This window comes from Lepisma saccharinum, chromosome 12 (assembly GCF_977018435.1).
Source record: "Lepisma saccharinum chromosome 12, izLepSacc3.1, whole genome shotgun sequence".
Taxonomy (NCBI): domain Eukaryota; kingdom Metazoa; phylum Arthropoda; class Insecta; order Zygentoma; family Lepismatidae; genus Lepisma; species Lepisma saccharinum.
The window spans coordinates 53,760,286-53,776,467 of NC_139240.1; the positions used below are offsets into that span (position 1 = coordinate 53,760,286).

Consider the following 16,182-nt stretch of genomic DNA (forward strand, 5'->3'; position numbering starts at 1 on the left):
TATTTTATTATAAAACATAAACTAAACGTAACGTTTCAACCTTCTAGCAAGTTCTTCTTCAGACTCTGCACCAAGTACAAATGTAACAAGGTACAAAAACAGGACGATTTATATATACACAAACATTACTCCCCTCCAGAGTATTAGAAAGTTGTTCTGGAACATTCTAGCAGATGGCTTTCCCTTGTCAACTGTACTTTCGCCTAAAAGGCTAAACATATTTACTCCCATATAGAATGTGGTTGTACTTTTTATCTCACGCTCTTTTTCCTTCATTATTCCTTCTCCTCTCCTCTTTCTCTCTTGTCCTTTCCACTCTTTCTAACACCTGCTTCCATTCTTTGTTTAACTTCAGTCCCCCATTCCAGTTCATTGTGTCTTCTTAACTTTTAGTAGTTGTATTTGTGGTATTATTGGCGCAACAAATGAAGAGGTCATTTGATTAAACAGCCCGATTTGGCTACACTTAAAACTATGCCAAGATGCCCATATGCCCCAATTGCCCAAGTGTGATATGCTCTCAATCCCAAGAATCCTGAATCCTAGTGTACAAATGAAGAACCCTAACAGACAGATTTGGCTACACTTAAAACTATGCCAAGTACCCATATGATCTTATTGCTTACAGTGTGCTACTCTGTCAAAATCCCAAGAATCCTGAATTCTAGTGTACAAATGAAGAAGCCTCAACAGATTGATTTGGCCATGTGTGCAAAGGCTGAATCTGTGAGATTGTTGTCCATAAGCTTGTCAAAAATATGCTCTTCTTGATATTGATTTGGCCACACTTAAAACTAAGCCAAAAATACTCATGTAGGTGCCTCTAACAACTTACAGATCTAATACAATACAGGATTATCTTGGACAAAGGCAGCTGCAAATTGAGCTGTTACCTGTTTTCTTCCTAATCTTTGATCAGTTTTATTGCCCGGGGCAGTAATTACTTAGCTCAGAAATGCATTAGTCTGTTAGACAGTTATGATCGGGGAGATAAATTATGCAGGCTTGGGGGCTTTTATATGCTGGCACGCATGGGAGTTAATCTACACAGAAAAATAAGCTAAAAGGGGGCATTATTGATATTTCTGTGCCCTTTCAGGGAAAATTCCCTTTGCATGATAGCATGTATGGGCCTGCATGCCATTGACTCCAATTCACTGGTAGAGCATAAAACTTCAATTAATATTTCTGTGTAATAGGGGGAAATTCTTACTAAAAGGATATTACTCCCTGAGTGCGATTCTAAAAGGCTTTGCTCTGAAATAATATATACCACACGTGAGACTTTGAAAATATTCACTGTATAACTGTATTGGCCGATATCCAGCTCATAGCTTCCAGGTCTGAAACCTGGAAGAGAGTGTGGGCATAGCCCCATGGCTTATATGCCTTGTAATCAAAGGCTCCTGGGTTTGAGGCCTCCCCATAGAGAAGTGCTAGTCTTGTTGCCTTGTAATCAAGAGGCTCCCGGGTTTGAAACCTGGTAGAGTGTGTAGGCCTCCCTGATGGCAAAGTGTTGGTATTATTGCCTTGTAATCAAGAGGCTCCCCGGTTTGAGGCCTGGTAAAGTGTGTGAGATTGAAATACATTTGGCAGAATAATATCCCCACACGTGAGACTTTGAGAATATTTATTGCAGATTTAAAATCCAATTTTGACTGTATTTAGCTGATATGCAGCTGATAGCTCCCAAGTATCAAACCTGGTAAAGTGTGTTTTACAACAGCATAATAGAGCAAAACTACTCTATATTGGGGATCACCAGAGCCTAGTTATTGCTGTTGTCTGGGTATAAAATTGTTTTGGCATATTATCCATAGTTCTGTTTTTTGGACCAAGAAATTTTATATAAACAAACAATAAAAATGCCAAACTTGAAATATTGCAATCAGTGTAAAAAAAATATTTCTAGTTCTAATTGGGCTAGGCACCGGCATAATTGTGATCCCGAAAAATGCAGAACAGCCACAAAAATATGCCCAAAATGCCATAAAATATTAAGCAAAGCATATTACAATAGGCATAAGTGTACTTGTTATGTACAGTCACCAATATTGCCCTCACAGCCATCTACATCTGGTCTGAAAAGGAAGCATGAAACACCTGTTAATGCCAGAGCAGCAAAGCAGCCACGCTATGCACCACCTATCCATAGCAGTTTTAATGGCCAACTTAGGGATCACTGTTTTGAATCAGAGCCAAGATGTGACATTAAGAATTTTTTGAACAGAATAAATCCTGATGTGCAGCAATTCTAAATGCACAAAATGGCTCTTATAAGCTGTCCCTCAAATTGTTTACACAATATAAGAAATCAAATGGCACAAAATTTACACAGCCCCACATAACAGAAACTGTAGCTGTATATTCAAATGCAAATTTAGACAAAATAATAAGCAGTTTGATAGAGCAATTGAATATTAAACACTCTGAATTTGCAGCAAAAGAATCAGGATGGAGCCTATGTGGATCTCCACACAAGCTCTATGTTAATATTTCTGAATTCAGCCCATTACAAGGATCTACATATCTGCTATTACCTGCCAATATCAAAAACAAAAAAGCCGTGGTTAACATAGAAAATAATGATGAGAAATGTTTTTTGTGGTGTATTTTAGCTGATTTGTATCCAGTTTTAAGGGATCCACAAAGAATAACTTATTATAAACAATATGAAAATGATTTTGATGATACTATGGATGGCTTAGAATATCCAATGTCTGTTCAGAATATTGATAAATTTGAAAAAAAGGCCAGGGATATCAATGGTAAACAATTATCTATTAATGTTTTTATTTGTTCTACTGGCCGTGGCAATTTCTTGATAGCACCTCTCAGAATCAGTACACTTGATGATGATGCTGTTCCGATTGATCTGCTCTTAATTGAAAGGGATGACACATACCATTACACTCTGATACACAGTGTAGAAGCTTTAGTCAGAAAACAACAAGGCAAATCCAATACAATATTCAAGTTGTGCAGAAGATGTTTGACTGTATTTGATGGTAGAAAAATGGTGAATGGTGTTTGTAAAGAGAATGCAGAAATTGCTAAAAACAAGTTACTTGAGCATCTGAAATACTGTGGCAACCATAAACCTGTTCATATGCTTATGCCTAACCCAAATGAAAATGCCAAATTCAAAAAAATTGAAGCCTTGTTGGAACACCCAGCATATATAGTCTGTGATTTTGAATCAAACCTCAAACCCCTTGCATTCTGCAGCCCAGATCCTGATGAATCTTCAATTACATCATACCAGTTACATGAGCCTTCTAGTTTTTATTATGTTGTTGTACAGGATGGTGTTGTTAGTGAAGAATATTTATACATGGGACCAGATGCCATCAAAGAATTTGCACATAGAATAGAAAATGAGTGCCATAACATAGCATCTAATGTCTTATTAAAATCAAAACCTATGTTGCCTTTAACAGAGGATCAGATTGAAGATTTCAACAATGCAGAAAAATGCCCGGTATGTGATTCTGAATTTTCAGATACAAATATCAAGGTGAAACACCATTCTCATACAGATGGTAAATTCAAAATGGCCCTGTGTAATAGCTGTAATATTAAGATCCAGAGACCAAAATTTGTCCCAATATTTTGCCATGGTGCATCCAATTATGATTTTCATCATTTGATCAGGTACAAGGGGTTTGACAAGCAGAATTTAAATATTTTAGCAGAAAATAATGAGAAATATATTGCTATTAGCAAGAAAATTAAAGTTAATGGTGTTCCTATTCACTTAAGATTTCTTGATTCCTACAGAATTTTATCGGCTAGCCTGGCTACACTGACCAGTCAATTATCTGATGATCAATTCAAAATCACATGTGCTTTGTTTCCAAATCAGGACCTGAAATTAATTAGGCGGAAGGGTGTATACCCATATGACTATGTTACAGATTTTTCTAAATTTAATGAGTGTTCTCTGCCACCACAACAAGAATTCTACAGTAAACTCAGGGCATCTGGAATTACTGATGATGATTATCACCATGCCCAGTTGATGTGGAACAATTTAAAATGCCAGACATTTGGTGATTATCACAAGGCATATTTAAAACTTGATGTGACTCTCTTAGCTGATATACTTCAGGCGTTTAGAAAATCTTTCATGGAAAATTATAAACTGGATCCAATGTATTTCTATAGTGCACCAGGCCTAGCATGGTCTGCAATGTTTTTAAATACTAAATTGCAATTGGATCAAATCCAAGATCAAGATATGTATCTGTTTATGGAGCAATGTATAAGAGGAGGCATGGTGCAATGTTCTCAGAGATATGCCAGAGCAAATAACAAGTATATTCTCAATTATGATCCAGCACTGCCATTAAATTATATACTGTATGTAGATGACAACAGCCTGTATGGTTATGCTATGATGGATAAGCTGCCATATGCAGGGCTTGAGTGGGTTGAAGATTTCAATATTGAAGATCTTCAGGATTTTAATGACAGTAACTATGGCCTGTTCTTAGAAGTTGATCTGACAATTCCTGATGATTTACACAACACATTTTCTGATCTGCCCCCAATTCCTGAGGTTGAGTGTTCACCTGGCTCTAAACAGAAGAAGCTCATGATGACTCTGGAGCCAAAACAGGATTATGTCATATATTACAAAGACCTCCAGTTCCTAATGAATCATGGTGTTCAAGTGACCAAAGTTGGCAAAGTCTTAAGGTTCAGGCACTCAAGATGGTTGAAGCCATATATTGATACAAACACAGAGCTTCGAACATCTGCAATGAGCCAATTTGATAAAACTTTGTTTAAATTGATGGTATATTCAGTGTATGGCAAAACTATAGAAAATGTTAGAAAACATAGTGATGTTAAATTAATTACTGAACCCAGCCTGAGCAAAAAATTGATAGCAAAGCCTAATTTCAATTATAGAAGAATTTATGATGATAATCTGGCACTTTTTAATATGAAAAAAACAAAGATTAAGTTTGATAAGCCTATTTATGTAGGGGCTGTGATATTAGAATTGGCCAAATTACACATGTTAAAGCTCTATTATGATGTGCTGAAGCCTTTTTATGGTGATTGTGTAAAACTGATGTACATGGACACAGATAGTTTTATTCTTGATATTCAGACAGAAGATGTTTATGAAGATATGTCACAGCCTGCATTGCTTCAATATTTTGATACCAGTGAACATACAAAGATTCAACCCCACAACAAAAAGGTGCCTGGCAAGTTAAAAGATGAGACACTTGGTGATGTTATTGTGGCATTTGCTGGGTTAAGGGCCAAGATGTACAGCTTTGAAACATGTAGTGGTGTTGTTGCCAAAAAGGCCAAGGGCATTGGCAGAGTAACTGTTGACAAAGAGCTTGAATTTGAAGATTACAAAAAATGTCTCAAATCACAGAGTTTAATGAGAACATCAGAATGCAGAATTCAGAGTGTGGATCACTTGTTGACTACAAATGTTGTAAGAAAAGTGGCTCTGGACCCACATGATGATAAGAGATGCATTTTATCATGTGGCATACATACTCTACCATGGGGTCATTGTGATTTGAAAAGTGGTAATCAATGCCCAATTACAAAGCATGATTTGAATTAAATAAACATGCCTATGAACTTATTTGGGTTCAAAAAACAGGCTATTATGGACCTGCCAACACCACAACCCTCTTCTGATATACAATCTATGATATCTAAACTAAGTGGTTTGTTAATTATTCATCTGAACAGCATACTTACAGATGTTGATGATGAAACAGGTAAAACATTGTACATATTTAACAATAATTTAAATCATTACCAATTACCTGTAGGTGGTCAATTACAATTTATTACAACTCCCGAGGGTAATGTCAAGGTTTCAGTAGGGAGAAATATTTATAGAATTAAGCACTCAAACATGATCTCTGGCACTGTATATACTGTTTCTGCTGGTGATATATTGAGGTCCCGGGATCCTATAACAAGCTTATACCTTTTTTTATAGAATTAAGAAATAGATATTCAATAATAAATAACCACTAAAACAAAAATGCCTAATGATATATTTGGCCATACAAGGCATGAAGATCACAGTGATGAGATTCTGATGCTTGATGTTAGAGTCAAAAAATTAAGAAGTGATTTACAAGCTTTACAAACCACACTCAATGCCAGTCTTCAACTGGAAATTACAAATTTACAATCACAATGCATGGACCCTCTTCTTAAAATTGATTCAGAACTCAAATTATTGCTTCAAAAATATACTGACTTGGCCACATTAGATAATTTTCAAAATTTAGAGGAGGCTGTAGCAGCTCTTCAAGCCAAATTTAAGACCCAGGCCACCAACTCTGAGCAATTGAAACAACAATTCGAAGAACAGATTAATAATGTCCAGACACAGCTCCAAACAATTGTCAAAAGCATAAAATCACAAGAAGATTTTGATCTAGTAATTTCCACTCTAAAAGAACAGATTCAATCACTACAGATACCTAATCTGGACCCTCTGAACAATGTCATAGCCGAGGTTAAAGAAAAAATTGAGACACTTGAAAATTTTATGAACAACTTGCCATCTTCTGATGCTCTGAGTGCTATAACTCGGAGTGTTGCCAACATCAAGCTGCAACTTGAGACATATGAAGATTTTGGAAAAATTCAGAGTACCATAACTCATCTTGAGGGTACAATAGCAGCAGTGCAAAGTGATCTGACAAATGTACAAGAATCTCTAGAATCCCGCCTGCCTGGTATTGTAGACACCCTTGTCAGTGTCCAGCAACAGATCACAAAACTTGAAAACCTCAACACTGAATCTGAGCTATCTCATTTTCATCACTTGATCGATGATATCCAAACAAAACTTGAAATTTTACAACAATCAACACCTACTCAGGCAGACATAGCCCTGCTCCAAGATGCTATGCAAAGTGTGGCTGATGCTTCTGAATTAAATAATGTAAAATTGGCACTTGAATCTTTGCAGAATACTGTATCAAATCTGCCTACATCACTTAAAAATATTAAGAGAGCTGTGAATCGCATATTGAAATCAGAAGATATCAAGAATATCCAGACAGAGATCAAACAACTTACTCAGACAGTGGCCACTCTACCAACTAATCAACATATTAATGAACTGCATGCTTTATTTGAGGATATCAGAAGACAAGTCCATGATCTTACTGCTCAAAATTCAAAATTGGCAGTTGTTGAAAATTTACAGCAAATTGTAGCTAATATCAAGCAACAGCTAGGAAGCATGGAATCCAACCAAGCAAATGCTCTGTCTGTTTTTGCCACCCAGCTACAAGAAATTGTGCAACAATACAAGAAACTTGTTGTGGACATAAAGATCAAGCCAGGCCATGATGATGTTGTTAGGACTATCAACGAGCACCTTGAATCTGTAACAAGCAGATTGCTTACAGCAGAAAAAGAAATAACTGGCATAATCGAGAATCCTAAACATACAGTAATTCTTGAATTGTACAGTATCCCCAACAAAGAATATGATTCACCATTTACACCAGGTGGCAAAATATATATGCTGTCCCCTGCACAATTTTATTACCAGTTTTTTGTTGTGGGCACACTTAGACCAATCAAGATCAAATATTGGCTACAACCACAGGCACACCACTACCCTACCTTATCAATAACAAATGCTGATAACAAAGCAAAAATCACCAGTGTAGAGTTAGAAGATTTTACAGACCCCAATACATTAGAGACATCTTATGCTCAAAATGATGGCTCTGGAATTTAATATACAAATAGGAGACAAATTATATTTAGAAAATCCTGTAGTATCAGCTGCTGAACACCCTATAGTTGCAATATTCTTGTTTACATACTATGTCTAGACAAATTATTGTTGATGAATTACACAGACAAGCCAGACATAATTATAAGAGACTGCCAGTGGTTACAAAAGGCATAGATGATTTATGGCAGTGTGACTTGGTTGAGATGGCAAGTGGACAGCTGAAAAACTTAGACAAGATCAACAAAGGCTACAAGTATCTACTCACTGTCATAGATACATTTTCAAAATATGCCTGGGCTGTACCACTCAAATCCAAGACTGGAAAATGTGTTACAGAAGCCTTCAGGACAATCATCAATCAGAGTGGAAGATCACCGCGCTATTTGCAAACAGATAATGGCAAAGAATTCTATAATTCTGTGTTCCAACAATTTATTAAAAGCCAGTCAATACAACATTACTCGAGTTACAGTGATCTTAAGGCCTCTATTGTAGAAAGATTCAACAAAACCCTAAAAAATCATATATATAAACAATTCACACTTCAAGGTAATTATAAATGGCTCAGTATTCTACCAGAACTTCTACATAAATATAACAACTCGGTCCATTCCACAATCAACATGAAGCCCTCTGAGGTAACTTCATCTGATGAGCAAAAATTGATCAGTACTGTTTATTATCCTAGATACCAGCCAACAACAAGAAAAGCCAAATACAAGGTTGGTGATCAAGTAAGAATCAGCAAATATAAGCACTTATTCAAAAGAGGCTTTACCAGAAACTGGAGCACTGAATTATCTACAGTGGTTCAAGTTAAACCTGGGACCCGATACACATATATAATAAAAGACCACCGAGGAGAAATTCTCAAAGGCAGGTTTTATGAAGAAGAACTCAGCAAAACTAAGCAGCCTGACACATATCTCATAGAAAAAATCATCCGCAGAAAAGGCAAAAAGATACTGGTGAAATGGCTAGGTCTCCCAGAACACAGCTGGATCGAGGCAGACAAAGTGATACTATGAACACCTGGGATGTTATAAAGAGACTGCCAGAGCCTGAACAGCTGATTAAGAGAAATGGCAAGCTGCTGCCTGATAATATTAGATGTCTTATTGTTGGGCCATCGGCTTGTGGTAAAACTACACTAATGATTGATAATTTTTTATTGGCACCCAACTGGTTAGACTGGAAAAACAGGCATTTGTATGTCGTCTCTAAGAGCTTAGAACAATTAAAATATCAGCAGCTGATGAAGCTATATGATGGACTGGATATAGCCACTTTTGAACCAGATGTTAAGCCACTCCATGACTGTCTCGATAATTCTGTTGTTGTGTTTGATGACATTATACTGGATAATCAAAACAAGGTTAGAAATTTTTTTACACAGGGGCGGCACAAAAACGTAGATTGCTTTTACCTGGCACAGACTTTTTCTAAAATTCCAAAGCAGCTGATAAGAGACAACAGCAATTTTATATGTGTGTTTCATCAAGATCATACCAACCTCAAACAGATACATGATGAATATGTAGGTGGGGACTTGAGCTACAATGATTTTTCCAAGTTTTGCAGTAGGTGCTGGAATCAGGACAGCTATGGGTTTGTCAAAATTGATATGACAAGGAAGCCCAATAGTGGTAAGTACAGAAATAAAATCAACAATTTTCTAGACATTGAAACATATATAAATAACCATGAAAAGGCCAATCATTGATGATCTTAAATTAAGAGATTATCTTGTAAAAAGATTTAAGGGATGGAAAACAGAGAACCGAGGAATCTATGAACAACACAAGCAAACAAAACAACCTATTATTGATGCTATTAGTGAATTAGGTAAAAATATCAAAACTGTTACAGAGCAAAATCAAAATTTAATCACAGAGCTTGTACCTGTAGCTGCTAGGAACATATTAGATTATCCAATCACCCCACTTTCTAGTATTCATACACCTAGTCCTGTTGCTCCTCGAAGAATTGAAGCTACTCAGGATCCTATTGAATTGGGTCCTCTTGCTCAAAAATATTTAAGCACACCTAAAGACAACAAAGATGAGGTCTTTGGCTTATATGCTGACACAGAGCGTGATGGTAGCATCATACATAGAATTGGCAATTTTAGAGTAACATTTATGGGAGATGATCTGATTGAATATTCAGAATCTCATCTTGGAGAAAGAGGTGGTTTTTTAAATATCCTGGCACACCTGGATTGTGGGAACTGATGACTAGGAAAAGGCCTGGCGGCAGCTATACAGATCAAGATTATGAGCATTACAAAGAAATATTAATAAAATCAGATGCTCTATACCAGAACAATGATCCCACACAAAAAAGAGTCAAGTCTAGCAGTGGAGCAAAATACAACAACTTAATCAAGCCCATATGGACACAGATCAAGACAGGTAGTGGAATCAAACAATACAACACCCTGCCTAAAGAATTTGTGTGGGTTGATGATGTCAGGAAACTTGTAGATAGGTTGCTGGTGATAGCTGGGGAGGAAAATGCAGGCAAGCACAATTTTTACAATGAAAAGGTTGGAATTATGGACATGATAAGCACCAAATTGTCTAATTTTATAGTGAATGACACTAAGGGGATTGGATATCTTATAAAAATTATTAATACTCTACCCCCTAAATTTTGGAATATCTCTGAGGGTCGGGGGCTGGTTAATGACATCATAAACAAGCTGCCATTTGAACTACACATACCAGGCTATCAGTATTGTGGTCCAGGCACAAAACCAGATCATAGATTAAACAGAGGTGATCCTGGTGTTAATCCCCTAGATGCTGCTTGTAGAGACCATGATATAGCATACAACACACATTCTGAACTTGATAGGCGACATGTTGCAGACAAGAAATTAGAAGAGGCTGCATTTGGTAGATTTGTAAGCAAAGATGCTTCTTTGAGTGAGAGGATGCCAGCATTGGGGACCACCATAGCTATGAACACCAAACAAAAACTGGGGTGGGGGTTGTGATAGATTAAATAAATTTAAGCCACTTAATTAAGCTATGTAAACCCAGAATATATATATAATAAACCTACAATGAAGGCCAAGGTTGTTATGTATCAGATACCTTATGCAGGCCTTAAATCTCTTAAAACTATTGATAGTCTTCTAACCAAAAAAGCAGCCCAAGAAAAAAAATTCTTGTCTTGCCAAGGGCCATGGAATGAAATTGTTACTTAATACCCCCCAATTAAAAAAATTACAGCAATCTAGAAAAAATCACATGTGGGTGGTTTCATATTTACTATCCCGGCCAACTTAGCAGCTTTGGGGGCTGTTGGGAGCTTGGCTGGGGGATCAGCTGCCATAGCAAAAACAGTAATAGATGCCAAGAAGAATAAGGCAGAATTAGATGAATTGAAGCGCCATAATCTGGCTATGGAGAAACAAGGCAAAGGTGTTAAAAGAGCCATGAATAAGTTTAAAAAAAACAAGAGCCGCTTACAAACCAAGATATTGAAGCTTTAATCAAGCCACTGGGCATCAAAAATTTTAGAGCTGTGTACATGTCTGATTCTTTGCCAGAACAACCACTTAACAAAGAGTGTGGCATAGTTAATTTGGATAAGTACAAAAATCAGGGCACTCACTGGATCTGTTATCTTAAATATTTAAAAGATGAGGCTTTTGTGTTTGATTCATTTGGAGGTATTCCACCTGAAAATTTAGTAAAATATCTATAATCAACTAATCTTTATTACAATAATGCCCGTGTTCAAAATTTCAAAGATGTTAATTGTGGACATCTGTGTTTATCTGTTCTTAGATATCTGTCTCAAATAAATAAACCATCAATTGAAGATTTTCAAAAAGTTTTGTGGTATTTGAAGCATCATGGGGGTATTCCATCTCACCAGCCAAAATTCAATATTGAAACTTAGATTACATGATGATATAGTGTATCCCAAAACAATAGCTCTCAGAGCATTTTATGGCATGTACTTGATCCCTAATATTACACACCACAACAATACAATCACAGTTGGTGACCAAAACATTGTCATCACTCCAGGGCAGTATAATCTGTCTACTCTAAATGCTCAGTTACCTAGAGGTATAGTGTTAACTCAAAATTCTGTCACTCACAGAATAGAGATTGTGTCTGCTACAGAAACAGTGGATCTGGGTACTATAGGAGAGCTGTTAGGATTTGAGAACAACACAAAACTTGAACCAGCCATCAAACACACTGCTATTAATATACCTAAATTCTTAGCCATAGAGACTCTGAATATTCACTGTAATGTGGCCGAGGGTATGATCACCAAATCAAATGGCATAGGCACTCACAAACAAACTGGGATCATTGCAACATTCAAACCTAACTCTGAATTTATGGAGCCCATCATCTACACTCCATCACCAACATTATATTTTCCTGTGTGCCATAATAGAATAGATTACATTGAGTTGATGGTCACTAATGAAAAAGAAGAATTAGTTGATTTTGCTGGAGCCACAACAACTGCTATCATAGAAATTAATATTTAAATAAAAATACATACAAAAAAAATGGAAAATATTGAGAGTTATGAGCTACAATCATTCCCTCCAAACAGGAGGACATTTGCAAATTTAAATCAACCCAACACAGAGGTTGAGGTTGATCTTGATGTAGGAGATTGCTTTATACACCCCCACAGAGCAGATCTATACATCAAATTTGATGTTGTAAAGCTCGATGGTACAGATTATCCGGCAAATTCAAATATAAGATTGGTAGACAATTTTGTGCCACATATGTTCTCTGAAATTGAGATCAGAAAACATGGTGATGTTATAAACAGAGTAGATTACCCTACTATTACCTCTACAGCTTTGGCCACACTAAAATTATCCAAGACCGAGGCTTCTTACTACAAAATAGGTGGATTTGAGGCTGGTGAGAAAATTATATCTAAAAGCCACACAGTATTGTTTCCTATGCGCCTGTTGCCAGGATTCTTCTCAGATTACAAAGATATTATGTGGAAGGGTGGTTTAAGAATTACATTTAGAAGAGCTGCCAATGATAATAATGCTTTGATGAGGTACAGTACATTAAATTCTACTGGTGCAGCTCTGCCTAATACCCTACCTGATGAAGGCAAGTGCATTATTCAGACTATGGAGCTAAGAATCCCGGTTGTTGAATATGAAGCCAGTTATGCTCTTAAATACAAAGCAGATATCCTAAAAAATCCACAGGTGCCTTTACAATTTTATACATATCAATGTGTGCAGAAGCCTGCCACTGGTAGCTATTATGAATTTGATGCTACAAACTCATTCTCCAGCATACAATATGACATGCCAGATTTTGTAGTGGTACTGTTTCAAACTGGAAGACACAATAATCAAGAAAAAAATTCAAGTAAATTTGATAACTGCAACATCAAGAACATATATCTTAAAAATGGCAGAAATGAGGTGTTTCCTAGAGAAAATTATAATTTAGACATGTCCAAGGATGATTTTCTTAAATTATACAAGGCATTTACAGCATACAAAAGGGTCACTACTGGCAATGCTGACATGTATTACACACCAGATGAATTTAAAACACACAGAGTCCCATGTTTGTCATCAACACTTCAAAAAGAAAACAAGTTGTGGTTAATGACAGGACAAACATTAAAATTATCTGTGAATTCCACGATACACTCCCTGATGACACCATATGTAGTGTTATTCTTATAGGTGAAAAATCATATATTTATGATGTAAGAAATGAGAGAGTCACAGAGCAATTCTAGAAAGCCTATGCATATTACATTGTCTTAGTACTAGATATGCAAGTTGAGCCTGGTGTCCAATTAAAATATTGAGCATATTCCAGGTAACAAGTATTTAAGCATATATTACATTATACTACTGTGTAAGTAAAAGCTCTTATGAGCATTTTTGGCTTAGTTTTAAGTGTGGCCATAACAATATCAAGAAGAGCATATTTTTGACAAGCTTATGGACAACAATCTCACAGATTCAGCCTTTGCACACATAGCCAAATCAATCTGTTGAGGCTTCTTCATTTGTACACTAGAATTCAGGATTCTTGGGATTTTGACAGAGTAGCACACTGTAAGCAATAAGATCATATGGGTACTTGGCATAGTTTTAAGTGTAGCCAAATCTGTCTGTTAGGGTTCTTCATTTGTACACTAGGAATCAGGATTCTTGGGATTGAGAGCATATCACACTTGGGCAATTGGGGCATATGGGCATCTTGGCATAGTTTTAAGTGTAGCCAAATCGGGCTGTTTAATCAAATGACCTCTTCATTTGTTGCGCCAATAATACCACAAATACAACTACTACTTTTCTTCTCTATTTCCTTGGCCTCCTTCCATTTTCTCATTAGGCCTCCCCGATGGCGCAGTGGTAGCGTCGTCGCCTTGTAATCAAGGAGTCCCGGGTTCGATTCCCGGTGGAGGCACATAGTGGTTCGGATCCCAAATTAAACTGTAGGTCCATTCCCGATTAGCCTTACTGTGCATAAAGTGGACTTAAAGCAACAAATCAATCCAATCCATTTTCTCACTAGTATTCTCTTCTCCCTTCATATCTGCTTAGCCTCATCCCATTCTATGTCATGTCCTATTTCCCTCGTGTGTTTAAATATCGGATTTCTCTCTCTCTAAAGTCGTACATCATTCCTATGTTGTTTCAACCTGTCTTTCAGCCCCTTTTTCGTTTCTCCTATGTACTTCAACTAGAAGGTTGAAACGTTACGTTTAGTTTATGTTTTATAATAAAATAAATTTCTGCCTTGGTCAGCATATTGAGTTTTTCATATCGTGGAAACAAGGCTTAATGGTGTTATTAATACTGTTTTAAATAAATAATATTCTGAATTTATGTTTATATTCTATTAGCAGTGATGTCGACTACCTGTGACCTCTGGGCGGGAGGTGGGCGACAAGATTAACACACACAAATGACAAAATGAAAATATTACTGTTGATACAAAACTATCCATATGGTTATAGCACACACGCATAGTAAAACGCTTACATAAGGATAAGTTTATGAAAAATTAGTCGATTTCTTCACTATTTTTAGATAAACTCTACTGCCTTCCATATTAATCCAATCAAACACCCACTTACATCACCTACTAAACGAATATTTCATTTAAATATAGAAATACCTCTTGCAACAGATTATGATTTTATTCTAGTTATTACCACAGATCTTGTTCATCTGTGGTATTACTGTTGAGTATTGCAACATTACCTTGTTTTGAATCCTCTTGTACACTGATCTCCAATTCTTCATCTGATTCATCACTCTCAACTTTTCCCCTTTTCTTTAGCTGAATCAACAAGTCAACAAAGTCATTCCTCACAACATGGTTCTTCTCCCTGTACTGTATAGTCTCCTTCATTGTACTCCTGAAGAACTCTGTCACACTCTTTGGTGTGAAGCTTAGTCCAAGAGACTTCGAAAATTCTGGAAGCAGTATCATGAACCACATCTTTATCAGTCTAAAGAGTCCTGGAGGATCCATGAACACTTTGCCCATTTTTCTGAACTCAGAGTCTGTGTCTTTCAAGGAATTTGTGTTGATCCCAAAAGCACATGAGCCGATGACATCAGTCGTGTACTTGGCCATCATGTCCTTAACTTCAAACAACCGTTCTTCGTTTGCTAATGGTTCCAGAAACTTCACCAGATCCTCAGCAGAGCTGCACACCAAGTTGAACATTCTCTTCATCTTCCCAGAGGTGAAAGTAGGTGTCAACTTCATCCTCATGTCTCTCCAACGTTTGGCATCCAGTGAAAACAAGCTCTTCGCCTGCAAAGGATCTGCCTCTTCATTGACGAACACAGAATGTTCCTCAAAATGGTGGAAGTCTTTCACAAGAATGGTCCTGATGATTTCTGGATCCTTGATCATTATGAATGGGTTGTGCAAGAAGTATAGTCCAACGTATTTGTGATCTTTAAAATCATCGTAAAATTTTTGTGCTAATACGTTCATGTTTACCCTTTGCATCAGTGCATCTTTGAAGTTGCCGAAAGGAAAACATGGTTCCAAGTAAGGTATCCCTTTTCTTTTCCAGAAGCCGTACCTGTGTTTCATAAACAAGTACAGGATTCCTACGCCACCAACAATGAAAGTGGTGGAAATAATCAGCCATCTCTCAAGAACTGGCATTGTAAACTTCAGTATTTGTGGTGAAATTGTAGCTTAAAAGTGTATCAATATTCTGCAGTTTTCACTGATATTCTGTTTTCTACACCTATTTTGGTTATTTTACGTTCCTTTTCTACTTCTTGCGTTATTTACTACTTAATTGTTACTTTACAATACGAGCACTTAGTCTGGAGCAATGTCACGTTGTAATTATGTATACTGACGTAGACCTGAAAAAGTTAGAAAACGTTCTCTTGTAATTATTATCAATGT

At 36.6% G+C, this 16,182-nt stretch overlaps 1 protein-coding gene across 1 annotated transcript in view; it reads right to left on the minus strand.

Annotated features, from left to right (window-relative positions):
* The window catches only part of LOC145996090 (cytochrome P450 6k1-like), a 39,095-nt gene that overhangs the window by 10,025 nt on the left and 12,888 nt on the right, over positions 1-16,182 (minus strand). Inside the window, exon 2 of the mRNA XM_083132344.1 lies at positions 15,006-16,139. Within this exon, the coding sequence (XP_082988470.1) occupies positions 15,006-15,930 (925 nt within the window). The 5' untranslated portion in view covers positions 15,931-16,139. The remainder of the gene's footprint in view (positions 1-15,005; positions 16,140-16,182) is intronic.